Source organism: Nelumbo nucifera, chromosome 1, assembly GCF_055504915.1.
Source record: "Nelumbo nucifera cultivar China Antique chromosome 1, China Antique-T2T, whole genome shotgun sequence".
NCBI lineage: Eukaryota > Viridiplantae > Streptophyta > Magnoliopsida > Proteales > Nelumbonaceae > Nelumbo > Nelumbo nucifera.
Window position 1 is genome coordinate 33,255,279 of NC_142649.1, and position 13,977 is coordinate 33,269,255.

A 13,977-nucleotide genomic window follows, 5' to 3' on the forward strand; every position below is an offset into this window, starting at 1 on the left:
GCTGCTGCGATAGCCAACACATTCATCCTCATTTCTATTGTAGTTAGAGGCAGCTCGGTCTTCTAGGCACCCCCTACGGTCATCCGGGACACCACAACAGTGGGAGGCCTCACATTTGACTCCTTGACTCGAGTGATGTTGGAGGAGTTGGTGCAGCGTCGGCTTACTCGATGATTACTACTTCCCGATTCCGAGGGTTCCTCTCCAACCCATCCTACTAACTGCTGGCTAATGGAGAGGTGGGTAGATCTCCTGCCATGGTGATCTTGTGCATCGATAGGTCGGTCATTTTGTGGAAGGACACCTATTGTGTGCCGCAGGTTGTCAAGTTGTTTGGCCAAGTAGTCCAATTGGCCATTCTGAGGAATAGTAAGGACATTGTCCTAGTAGTCGGCCATTTGATGGAAATGTTAAAAGTGAAGTGTTAGAGGAAAGACTTGTTTAATAAATCGTTCCCATAGATAATGCTAATTGTTGCTATCAAATCTGGAGTCAAGGGCAGCTTGGTCACTTCCTAGTGAAATAACAAAGGTCTCGAGGGCAGCTTGGTCACTTCCTAGGTGAAATAGTTGAGGGCCCCACCTGCAAGATTCAACAAACAATAAAGGCCCCAAGATGTGGTCCTAGGGACGAGGACTACGACAATCAAATTAGCCGAGGGCTATAGGACAACAGAGGTCACACTAAGCAAGGGAGTTCAGAGCTCAAGTGTGCATAAGAGCTTGCACCATAGGCTGTGATGTGCTTTTATAGTTGCAGTCACCCAAAAGCCCAACAGTGAGCAAGAGGTAATGGTCCTGTGAATTAAGTTCATGTATGTAGTAGCTGTTATTGGGGAAAGATCCTAGCAGCCAAGCGTTTACCCCAGCATTAATGCGTGGGGAGAGAATTCGGTCAAGATCATAACGCCTATAGTAAATGTTGTGGTAGTAATGACCCTGAGAAGTTACAGTATTGCCCTTTGCCGAGGTCAAGCTTGGGGTGTGCCATGCGTCATCATTTAACGGAGTGGTCAATTATACCCACATCAATATATATTATATATGTATTAAATATAAAATTAATTGTTTAAAATTCACCATGACTTTTCAGTATTTCTCTTAAATCCATCATAATTTTTTAAAATGTCTGAAACTCACCATGTCAATGAGTTTTTATTTTCCAAAAATTCACCTTCCATTAAAGCACCATTAATATTCACTAACAAAAGTTGTCCATATCAGTATAAATACAGTTATTATGACCAAATTACCCTTAATTGGCAAATTAGAAAAAAAAAAAGGTTCATTTAGGCAGCGGTTGATTTGAAGGAAATAGTAGGGAAAGGAAGGAAAAGACAGAGAAACCTTTACAGACCAAACATAACCTTAAGGTCTCTCTCTCTCCAATTGGGTGGAATCTATTGTTTCCCCGTGTTTTGTGAGAGTTTTAGACATCCCATTCGTCTTGAGAGTTTGCTTGTCTTGAGAATTTTCTTTTGCAGAACTCGAGGATCCCATTTATACTTGTCGGAGTTTCATTGAGTGGGGATATTCGACAAGAATTGATTATTTTCGGCTATGACGACCACCGTAATTCTGAATGCCAGTGCTCAGTAGTTGATACCTTGACGCTATGTTTTATCTATTTCCTAAGAAATTTGGTCACGTAATTGGACAAGGAAAGTTCTCAGATTCGGATAAGTTGCAATTGCCACTTTAGCACTCTAAATTCTCTAGCTATATTCAAAGTTCAAAGTGTAATTTCTATTTTTATAATTTTATGTATATTTGCAATTTCTTTTTTTTATCCAATATTTTTTGAGTTTTTATTGTCTTTTTCACTTTTCGAATTTCTATTTTTTATTTTTGCATTTTTAGTGTTTTGTTATAATTTACAATGTTTTTTTACATTTTTCTGTTTTCTACAATTTATAAATTTTCTTGTCTTTTTTGTTATTTATTTGTAGTTTCTGTGTTTTGTTTAATTTTTGGTGTTTATCTACAATTATTATTTTCTGATTTTGTTTTCCAATTTCTATAATTTAAAAATAAATATGTTTTTCCTTTTTTATGTGTTTTTAGTTAAAATATTAAAATACATATGTATATATTTTATATTTTACTATGAAGGGCAAAATGGTAATATATTAACAATCGTTAGTCTGTTTAACATCAAGTTAGTGACATGGTGAGTTTTAGACAATTTTCCTAAATTAAAAATATATGCACTATATATGTATAAATATATAATATATTATGTATTATTTATAATATAATATATTTCATATATTTTTAGTATTTATATTAAATAATTATATATTCATTTATAATATATAATATAAAATCAAAAAATTGAAGAACCTAACCAGTCAAAAACTGAACCGATCAATCAATTAAACGGTTGGTTTCGGTTTTTGGTTTTCCAAAAACCAATGGTACTGGTCGGTTCAGTTTGAAAAAACCCAACGATTCAGTTAATCAAACCATAAACACCCATAATTGAAATGGTATTAAAACCTTTGTGATCAAGTGGTCTAATGTTCGATCCTTATTGCCCTCAATATAATTAATTAAATTTTTGTGTAAAATATGGATTGGCCTGTAAGTGGGAAATTGTAGCTGATTATAATCCATCCTAACTGCAGAATAATGCAAGCCCAGATATTGGGCATGAAATGGAAGGAGACATTGTTGGGTAAAGCAAGGTATTAATTCTGTTGTTTTAAAGTAGTGTGCAGAACAATGCAAGCCCAGATATTGGACAAGGAATGAAAGGAAACATTGTTGGGTAAAGCAAGGTATTAATTCTGTTGTTTTAAAGTAAAGTAGCTAGAGGTACTAACATGGTTTCCTTTATTCCAAAACATCATGCATCAGCTAAACAAACTTGTGCCAGTCACTCTTCACATGTCAACATTTATTTTAATAAATAGCATTTGATACGAGAGAAATGGAATTCATATATCATGTACATTAACCCTTTAGGCTGAGTTTGGAAAGAGTACAAATGTAAATATGTACTGTGCAAATACATACAAAATATAAGGTTTTGCACTCTACATATTTGCATTTGTACTCCTTCCAAACTGAATTTATGTCAAAGTTAGAAGATAAAATGAAATGTCGAAGAAGTAGTGTGTCTTAGGAATTAATCCATGAACCATACGGCATAGCTTCTAAGAGTGGAGAAGCCAATATTAATGGCTTCTGTGACTTGTACAGAAATTCACTGCAACCCATCTTCAAAACTTTTCTCCTAGCTATTAGTAGATATTCCTCTCGTTTCAATGGAGAAAAAGTAGATGACAAAAGGAATTGATATTTAACTGATCTATCTGTTCCTTATTTTGAAAGCGTCTCTCTGACTCTCACATTAAAACCAATAAGAGATGCTTATATAATGCTAGCTAGATCTCAAGTTCTCAACCAAAGCTCTTATATATACATGCTAGTGGTGGAGTGCTAATAGCTTTATTGGAGGAAAAGGAAGGCGATCGATCATGGCCACCTCGAGCTTCATAGTTCCTGAACTTCTAAAACAGTCAATGGAGAACTACGAAACTTGGAGCCTTTATATGGAAAGATACATGAGAGGGAAGAAGCTTTGGGATATTGTGGAAAACGAAATGTCAGGCGTTGACAATATAGCCCAAGTGAAGGATAATGCCAAAGCTCTACATGCAATTCTAATTTCGTCAACACCAGAAGTTGTCTCCGAAATTAAAACGTTACAGACAGCAAGGGAAGCATGGTTGGAGTTGAAGGAAAGGCACGAAGATAAATATAAACAATATAGGATTTTGCTCAATACCTACCATCCTACAGGTAAATCCTTACTGCAAAATTCTTCTCCGATATATATAATTGATCAACTAGCAGTTTTATAGAACAATGCAGCTGCATGCGTTTTTGCTATTGAAGCTTCAGCTTAATTAGTGGGCAAATTAATAAAGTGAATTAAGCTTATTAATTAATTAAGAAGATGGAGGTGTGATCATCGGGAGCTTAGTTATTTGCTTGCAGGTGGCAAATTTGATGACGAGAGCATAGGTAAAAATCAAGAGCTATACAATGCGGCATTACAAGGTGACTGGACAACGGCCCAGAAGACATTGACTGCTGATGAATCGAAATTATATGCTAAGCTTGATCATTTCGAGCGCAATGTTCATCTGGTTGCAGCTGCCGGTGGGAACACCCAATTCCTGAAGCAACTATTTGACAAATATGGAGATCAGTGGGTACATACGGTTCTTAGTCAAGCTGCTTGGATGGGCAAACTAGATATTGCAAAGTTGGCGCTGGAGAAGAATTCCCTATTGTTATCACTTACACAGGAATCGCTTATCCTTGCTGCACTCAGTGATCAAAAGAATGTGGTTTCGTATCTCTACTCCCAAACACATATACAAAAATTAAGTCAAACATTTACTTGCACTCTTCTGGAGTCTTTGATCCAAGCTGATAACTTCGGTACCTACCTAATACCTTCCTCCTTAATTAATCCTTGTTTAAATATGGGATTAATTAATAGAGTGATGTTGCTGAATGTTCATATATGATATCAAGCTGTTAAATTGTTTATTACTAGTTAATTTTTATCTTATGTCTTTAGATTCGAATTGGATCCGACATTGTTCATGTTGGATCCGATTCGATCAGATCTGATAGGATTCAATTTGAATTCAAATACTATCGATAAGTCAGATCTTCGAATCAGATCCGATCCGACTTGTTTTATTTAAAAATTGATAAATTATTAAAAGAAAATGAAAATGTACTAATTTAAATAAAGTAAAAACAAAAAATACAAGTGTTGTTTAATTATTTTTATCATATATATGTTTTTTATAAAAAATAAATAATATAACAATTTTATAAAAATATAATATAAAAAATATATTTATAAATAAATAAATAACATATATATATATTTATATTTATAAATATATAATATCTATCGGATCAGATAAGGAGTGATCTAAATCCAATTCGATTTCTGATCAGATCCTATTATCCGATCCAATCTAAAGATCCGAACAGGAGTGATCCAAATTCGACAAAATAGGATGATCCGATGCATTTGCACCCCTAGGTACCACCTCGAAAAACAACAACGTACCTTTGTTTTAATTACCACTAACTACAAGAATTATCATTATCGTCATCGTCATCATCAGATGTTTTAGGTGGGACTCAACAAAACAATAGTGGGTTCTTCTGATCATTTTCTCTCCCATATTTGTTAATTATTAATTAAATTAATTAATGTTAACTTTTAGAGCTTGAGTTAATAATTAATTTAAAGTTTTCCATTATAATTAATTATATTCAACATTAGATAATTACTCTTATTAACATTACTTATGATTCATTCTAATTAGAGAACAACAACAAGATAAGAGTATTCACCACTTTTATACCTTCTCGCAGACCAATTGATATAATTGATAACTAATTCCCCTTCTGCAATCTGCATTGTTTTCATATATATCCATGCTGCAGATATAGCTCTCAAGCTAACAAGGGACCACCCCATGTTTAAAGAGGAATTTATCACATCATCTGCAAACTTGTTGAAGGATGCCTTAAAAATCTTGGCTGGAAGACTTCATTCATTTGAAAGTAGCAGCAATAGTTGTCTTGGATTTTGGCAAAGGCTACTGTACTCCTGTACGTTCAATACTTAAAAAAAACTTGGGCGAGTTTTCTTTATGTTCTGGATTTTTGTATAAGTGACATTAATTATTTTGAATATTATTGTTTAATTGAATGTGACCATAATAAAGTGCTAGTTAGGGGTGTCAATGCACCGATTTTGGGTTAGACTCTGTCCAAATCAAAATCCATTTGGACGGATTGGACGGACCAATAAGACATATTGAATCTGGATGGATTGGACAAGCCAATATGACATATTAGATTGGACCTGGTCCATCCATAATGAATTTATATTAGATTGAGTCAATTTCTGGTCCATTGATAGAAAATAAAAATATAGGTGTCAATGGAGTAGGTTTGAGTTGAAACCAATCTAAATTAACAGAAATTTGAACAGATTGGACAGTCTCTGGACCAATCCAAAATGGTCCAAAACATTCATTGGACTGAATTGGACCAGGTCCATTTATAATGGACTCACATTGGACTGGACTGGATTGAACCAAATCCAATCCAATTGACACCCCTAGTGCTATATTAATAGATTACTAGTGAGCACTTTGTCTTATAACTGATCAACTACAACTAAACATGTTTGGGAATAATGAGGCTTACTAATACTCTTTTCTTAATGGCCTCCCTATCAGTATGTTCAACAGGATTTAATGTCCAAGCAGATGGGTCAAGCTTGCAGCAGGGATTCTTTCAAGTCAATTCCAGCAAAGGTGGTTTTGATCCTTCCTTAATTTGCTATATATACACTAGTCCTTACAGTTATCCTAATCCTATTATATATCTACTATAATTTTATTTTTCTAGCTGCTAAATTTTTAGCAACTTTCTGTACATTTTAGGCAGTTCGTTAAGAGTATGGTTTTGTTTTTTGGAAACAAAACAGCCGCCACATCAGTAAATTTATATTGTTTTTGCTGATGTTTCAGATGTTTTTAGAACAATTATATATATATATATATATATAATTGTTTCTACAATATATATAATTTAATATAATGAATATGTAATATTAGAGATGTCACCAAGTGTTTCTGCATAATTTCTGTTGTTTTCTTCTTCTTCTTTTTTCTTTTTTTTTTTTTTGCTTTTTGAATTTTAATAATTTAATTACAACATCAATCATTTGACCTGAAAGTTGAAATGTTGGCATGTAACAAATAGGAAAGAAATTTCATTTTTGGATTATTGGTTTTAAACTTTGTATTTAATTTTTATCATCAATTAAAACAAATTTTATTTAACACAATTATTTTTTCTTTGATATGATTAATATAATGCATTAGAGATGAACACAATTTTTTCTATATGTTTTCTTGCCACCTAGTTGTTAGAATAGTTTCATTTTTTGGAATAGTTTTAAAAACATGGATTTAATATTGTTAAAAGTATTGGATATAGATCTAATTAATAGAATCTATACCTTGAACATAAAATTTAATGAGAGGAAATTGAATGGTATGACATTAAAGTAGTAATTCAAGTTACACTTTTGCCTTTACAATTAGAAAGGGACCAAATTCAGAAACAAGAGTATTTTAGTGTAGAAGAAAAGTTCAACAAGCTCATTCATACATTTAAAATTAGTGAGAGAAAACATAAGAATTAACGAGAATGGAAATTAATACCATAAATATGAGACTTAATGAAAGGGAATGGAATGAGGTGAGAAGTAGTAGTTCAAATTGAATTTTCTGCCCTTACAATTAGAGATAGACTGAATTAAAAAAAAAAATAGGAACATTTTAGTTAAGAAGAAAAGTTCCACAATTGATAGTATAGATATAAGTATGCATTTGCCTTTGAAGGCTCATTCCCACTTTTAATGGTAGCATAGATATAAAGTTTATATGTATACATTTGCATGGGAGTGTTCACTAGTGTATTTAATTTGATTTTGGTACCAGTTGAGTGAAATGCACCTTGCACCTTGAGCTGTATAATTGGTATCATGAGCAATTTAGGGTGTGCTCAACAACATGGTTGGTTTTGCTTTTCGAAAAAAAAAAAGAAACACAATTGTCACATCGGCAAAATTATATTGTTCTTGTTGACATGGCAGTTATTTTTATTTTCAAAAATAAAAAATAAAAAAAACATGTTGTCATGCCCCCTTAATGTTGCATTCTTCCATGTGTGGTTCAATGCTATAACATGGATTTTGCAAACTTATATAGAAGGTACATTATAGACTTTTTGTTGCATCAATTAGAGCTTGAGGTGCATTTCATAGTGCTAGCATAGAAAAAATTATGTAACTCAGCGTTTCTATATATAAAGTAATAAAATTTCTTTCTTCCATGATTTTTAGTTATCAATGGGCTTACTATAGTTACACAAATAAGTTTGTTAGTCTTGTCTTACATAGTGGTACTTGATCTTGGATTTGCAGTGGTCTACGGTATAAAACAACTATTTTGGTACATCCTCCACAAACTAGGTAAAGTGAAAATTCTACTCTTTTTATTAGTAAAAGGAATTATTGGAAAACTGATTCTCTTATTAGGGTGGAACTTGGGGCAGGGTTATCAGCTTGAAAATCGGGTTGGTTTAGCATTAGGGTTGAAAATATGAACCCGATTTGTCAGGGTTGAATTGTTGGGCAATTGAGTCTGATGTATCTTCATATTTATATGTATGTATGTATATATGCATGTAGATAAAATTTTTTAAAATTTGTGGTTTGATATAACTAATTATACTACTCCTAAGCCAAACTATATTTGTGAGTCAATCATTAGGAGAAATTTCATTTTAATATTTCTCCCATTATTCGACTTATGTGGTGTCTAACTGTCAAACAACAGTAAAAATGTTTATTAATCACTTTTTCTTGAATTTAAAGATAAATGGAATATAAATGTTTTTCAAATAAACAAAAATCATACCAAACATCACCTAAATCGGCTATGCCCGATGCCGTAGCCCTGGGCTGAAACCTGAAATCAATGTGAAACTATATATGATTCACGATTTAATTTAGCCTATTTGCGTTTGAAATTTTCCTGATATTTTAGTTGCTAATTGTAATGCCAACTTGCTTTCTTATAATTAACTACAGTGCCCAATGCCAAGAAGTTGCATGATAAGAAGCTGATGCATCAACAAGCACATGAATTGACCCAACAACTCTTCTGTTGCTTTCTAAAGTCGAAAGATTTCTACCAGACCTGGGAAATACTTGGATCATCACTTATCGAGGCTGCAAAGTTTGGAATTCTAGAGTTCTTTACCATGGCTCATAAATATCGTCCTCTTATCTTATTTTATAGAGATTATAATTTGAACAGTTCTTACCATGTTGCAATTCAAAATCGGCAAGAAAAGATATTCAAATTCTTAACCAATTTGCCTTTTTGGAATTCGGAAGGATTTTTAAAGGAGGGAAGTGTAGACAATTCTTTGCTTTTGGCCGGAAAAATAGCACCAGCTCATCGACTGAAATCTATTCCCGGAGCGGCTCTCCAGATGCAGAGAGAAGTTCAGTGGTTTAAGGTGATACTTATTTATATTTTTCCTCTTCCTGATGAACACTCTACACTTTACCATGTTGCAATTCATTTGCTTTTCTTGTCATCGATCGATCACAGACAGTGGAGCAGAGGATGCCCCCACTTCATAAGGGACACAAAAATTCAGAAGGAATGACGGCATATGAATTATTTAGCAGGGAACACAGAGAGTTAGTTGCAGAAGGAGAGAAATGGTTGAAGGACACAGCAACGTCATGCACACTTGTGGCTACACTTATAATCACAATAACGTTTGCTGCATTGTTTACGGTGCCAGGTGGCAATAAAGACGATTTGGGCACCCCAATTTTCCTCAGAGAAGTGGCCTTCATAGCATTTGTGGTATCAGATGCATTAGCGTTGTTCTCTTCCACAACCTCAGTCCTGATGTTCGTTGCCATCCTCACTTCTCGGTATACAGAAGAGGCCTTCATGTCTTCATTGCCTAAAAAGTTGATAATTGGACTTTCCATGCTTTTCCTCTCCCTAGCTGCCATGATGACAGCCTTCAGCTCTACCGTTTTTATCATGCTTGACGGTCATTTCCGGTGGATCTCCATTCTATTGACTCTGTTTGCTTCAGTTCCGGTGACTTTGTTTACGTTATCCCAGCTGCCACTCTTCATCGACATAGTGCACTCCACATATTTTTTCAGTATCCTCGATTAATAATATCGATCGATCTATACTAGATAAGTAAGTTAATTCGATGCATAGTACACAGTTAATCACTTTTAGCTTGATTTAAGTACGTAAGTGGATAAGAGTACACTACGTACGGATGTATGTGCATGGTTGCAATAAAGGCAATAAGGTCCCATTATCGGCCGGTTAATTTACTCCAGTGAAGGATCCATCTTCAACCTCTCGTACCTATTGGATGAGTAACATGCTAATTAAGTTCTTGGATCTGTATTCTGTTGTACTTAATGTTTAATTATTATTTAATAAATTCATAAGTGCTTAATATAATTTTTACCTTGCTTATTGTTTCACTTTTTTTATTAGTTTTAATTTAGGGATTATAGCTAATAAGGGCAATTTTTGGGCCCACATATCAATAAAAATAATCATTTTAATATAATTTTCAAAATAGGTTAACTTTTTAAAAAATATATCAAATAAGGCCAAAATCACTGTTCATCTTCTTCATCTTCCAAACCACGTCCGCCCCAGTCCCATAAACCTCAATGACCACCATCCATCAGCGCCGCCGCCGACACCTCCGTCTACTTCAATGACCAAGAATATGAAGATCTCCAACTCGACCTCTGCCCCAGCCCCACGACCTTCTTCGTCGGACTGTTGAATGGGCGGAGGCGGCCCATTCAACAACAGCAGCCCTGCAGTATTTATATGAGCGTTTTCTCAAAAAACAATATTTTACATGAGCAGCACTGTTTGATATTAGGGCCAAAAACAATATTTTACATGAACAGCAGCAGCCCTGACCTTCTTCTCCAGATCGACAGAAAACAATATTTTACATGAGTGCTGTCGGAGGTGGGCATAGGCGGCCCATTCAACAACAGCAGCCCTGCACTATTTATATGAGTGTTTTCTCAAAAAACAATATTTTACATGAGCAGCATTGTTTGATATTAGGGCCCAAAACAATATTTTACATGACAGCAGCAACCCGCAGCAACCCCCAACCTTCTTCTATCGACAAAAAACAATATTTTACATGAGAGTTGTCAGAGTTGTCAGAGTTGCCCTTATTTCATATATTTTTTAAAAAGTTAATCTATTTTGAAAATTATATTAAAATGATTATTTTTATTGATATTAGGGCCCAAAAGTTTTCCTTATCAGCTATAATCCCAATTTACAAACCATCTTCACTTGAATTTGAGTTCCCACCAAATCTCCTACCTTTGTTGTCTCCTAAAGTTGACTTAAAATTCCAAACAACACACACACACACACACACACATATATATATATATACATTGGATAGTTAAAAAATGGGCAAATTTCTTAAATTACCCCTGCTATTTAGCTAATTGACTAGCTATACCCTTACTGTCTAACTTTTGTCTTGCAGCACCCCTATTGTTTCCAACAATTGACATCATCATTAAGTGCTATCGGAAAAAATGAAATGTCAAATTTGCCCTCCATCATTGCTCAAATTTTCAATATCAAATCCAAATTTCATGAAGATAAGAAGCATATCTCTGCTCCATCTCTGTCTCCATCTTCATCCCCGTTTCCATCTCTACCTCCATCTTCGTCTTTGTCTACCAACCACACCATCAGGGGAGCAAACGGATACCAATTGCATGGTCGTGCTACTTGTGAAAGTAGCCAAATTTCTTAAATTACCCCTACTATTTAGCTAATTTACTAACAATACCCTTATTGTCTAACTATTGCCTTGCACCACACCTATTGTTTCCGACAATTGACATCATCATTAAGTGCTAATGAAATAAAATAAAATGTCAAATTTGCCCTCCATCATTGCTCAAATTTTCAAAATAAAATCCGAATTTCACAAAGATAACAAGCATATCTCTTCTCCATCTTCATCCTCGCTTCCGTCTCGCCTCCATCTCCATCTTCGTCTACCAACCACACCATCAAGGGAGCAAATGGATACCAATTGCATGGTTGTGCTGCTTGTGAAAGTAGCCAAATCTCTCATATACGAAAGCCAAGGGCGGGGCCTACCTACTGGTCTCTCTCTCATTCTATTTCTTATTTTTCTCTTATTCTCTTCTTCTCACAGTTTTCGTCCCCCTATCACCACTGAACCAGTGGTGGTGACTTCGGATGGCCCTTTTCACCTTATTCAAAAGCACCAATCAAGTTAGAATCATCTTCTTTATTTAGAATCATCACATGAAGCTGGGCTTTCTCCTATGCTTTTCAACACTACATGTCAGTGAAAAATACCCTTATTGTTTGATGTGCTGAATGGGAGACATCGACTTTGATAATGGGAAGGGAAGGAGGGTTTCAAGGTTCCGGGATTCTAGCAGGGGTTGCCTGAGACAAATCGCACCAACATTTTTTTCTTATGTTTCGTCGAAACCCATTACACAAATACAAATTTGGAAGAGAACCCAAATACAAAAAGTGCAAAAGTTCGTACCTATCTTCAACTTATTGGAGATATACCTCCACGTGTATTTCCCTGTAGACGTAGAGTTACTGCATCATTGGTCTTTCGATGAGTCTTGGCATAACACTCATTGCATGAGTCCTGGTATAACACTCATCGTATTCAGGATAATACTCATCCTTCCATCTGTAATCTTCTTATCGTTTATCTTTGTAAAACTCCATCATTGAGATAACACTCATCGCATTCAGGATAATACTCATCCTTCCATCTGTAATCTTCTTATCGTTTATCTTTGTAAAACTCCATCATTGATGGACTCCTTGTATGTGTACAACTCTTAACTATTATAAATAGAAACAAGACGATGGATTTCATCATCGATCCACATTATCATTAACTCTGCTATTTCAAGTTGGTATCAGAGCCTCCATCGATTCTCATGGCATCCAGCGGTTTCAGTTCTGGCTCTCAAAACTCAACAGGTGTTTCAACATTGAATCTATACTATTAATCCCCAAACCTTTACTATTACATTTGATCATCTAATGTAAATGCAGCATATACATCACCATCTGTATTTTTTAAATACCAGATAAAAATTCTAGGAGTGATAATTTCGATGAATTTTATCTTACATCAGTTAGAGGTAAAAGATACTTTGTCCCTCTTTAGCAAACATGTAGGCACAAAAAAAGAACTCTTTGATGACCCGATGTCTTAGCTTTCTTTTATCAGTCATTTGTCTAGATTTTTTTCTCTTTGAGTTTTTTTTTTTTAATCATTGCATATACTTTGAGCACAATGTCCTCATCTTTTTTTATTTTCCCAAATTATTCTTTTTTGGATTAATATTCATCATTTTATCATATGGATTAATATCCATTATTTCCTTATTTGGATTAATATTCATTATTTTCTCCTGACGAGTTTTGAAAATCAATTACTCAAATAATAGAAAACTGCTGACATGTATACGTTTCATACTATGATAGCTTAAACAGAAGCTCCATATATAAGTCTGGTCCATTGCATGAAGCATCACTTAATCCCAATATTTTGTCACGAACCTTTTCAAATAAACCACACGAAAAGACACATGATCTTAGCATTTTAACAAAAAATTGTTTTTTTCAAATCATTTTCACAAAACACTATTTAAGCATGGTTTTCCCATTCAAATAGTTATTTTCAAAAAACATATTTTCAATACCGTATCGTAAAATATGTAAAATCGACTTTGAGTCAATTTTATGAATTTTAAAATGAGTTTTAAGCAAATATTTACGCATCCATCACATATCTTGCAACTTGCTAACATATTTCTTACAACACCATATAGAAGCCTTGAGTAATGAGCATTCATCGCAATTCCTTGGCAACCCCAAGCACACATCTCAATTCCTTGGCAACCCTAGGCGCACATCGTAATTCCCTAACAACCCCAGGAAGGCCCTAGCAACCACCCTAGGTGCACATCTCAATTCCCTGGCAACCCCAGGCACACATCTTAGTTCCCTAGAAACCCTAAGAAGGCCCTGACAACCCCAAGCGCACATCTCAATTCCCTAGCAACCCCAAGCACACATCTCAGTTCTCTAGCAACCCCAGGTGCACATCTCAATCCCCTAGCAACCCTAGGCACACATCTTAGTTCCCTAGCAACCCCAAGAAGGATCTGGCAACCCCAAGCGCACATCTCAATTCCCTGGCAACCCTAAGAAGGATCTGGCAACCCCAA

General features: G+C 34.8%; 1 protein-coding gene across 1 annotated transcript; it reads left to right on the forward strand.

Moving 5' to 3' along the window:
* The first annotated feature begins 3,384 nt into the window (after positions 1-3,384).
* On the forward strand, positions 3,385-10,138 carry LOC104612086 (uncharacterized). Its single transcript, XM_010279402.3, has 7 exons — positions 3,385-3,806; positions 4,005-4,454; positions 5,487-5,654; positions 6,290-6,367; positions 8,047-8,094; positions 8,716-9,149; positions 9,245-10,138. The coding sequence occupies exons 1-7, from the start codon at positions 3,482-3,484 to the stop codon at positions 9,833-9,835; spliced, it is 2,094 nt and encodes a 697-aa protein (XP_010277704.1). The 5' UTR covers positions 3,385-3,481; the 3' UTR covers positions 9,836-10,138.
* The last annotated feature ends 3,839 nt before the right edge of the window (positions 10,139-13,977 follow it).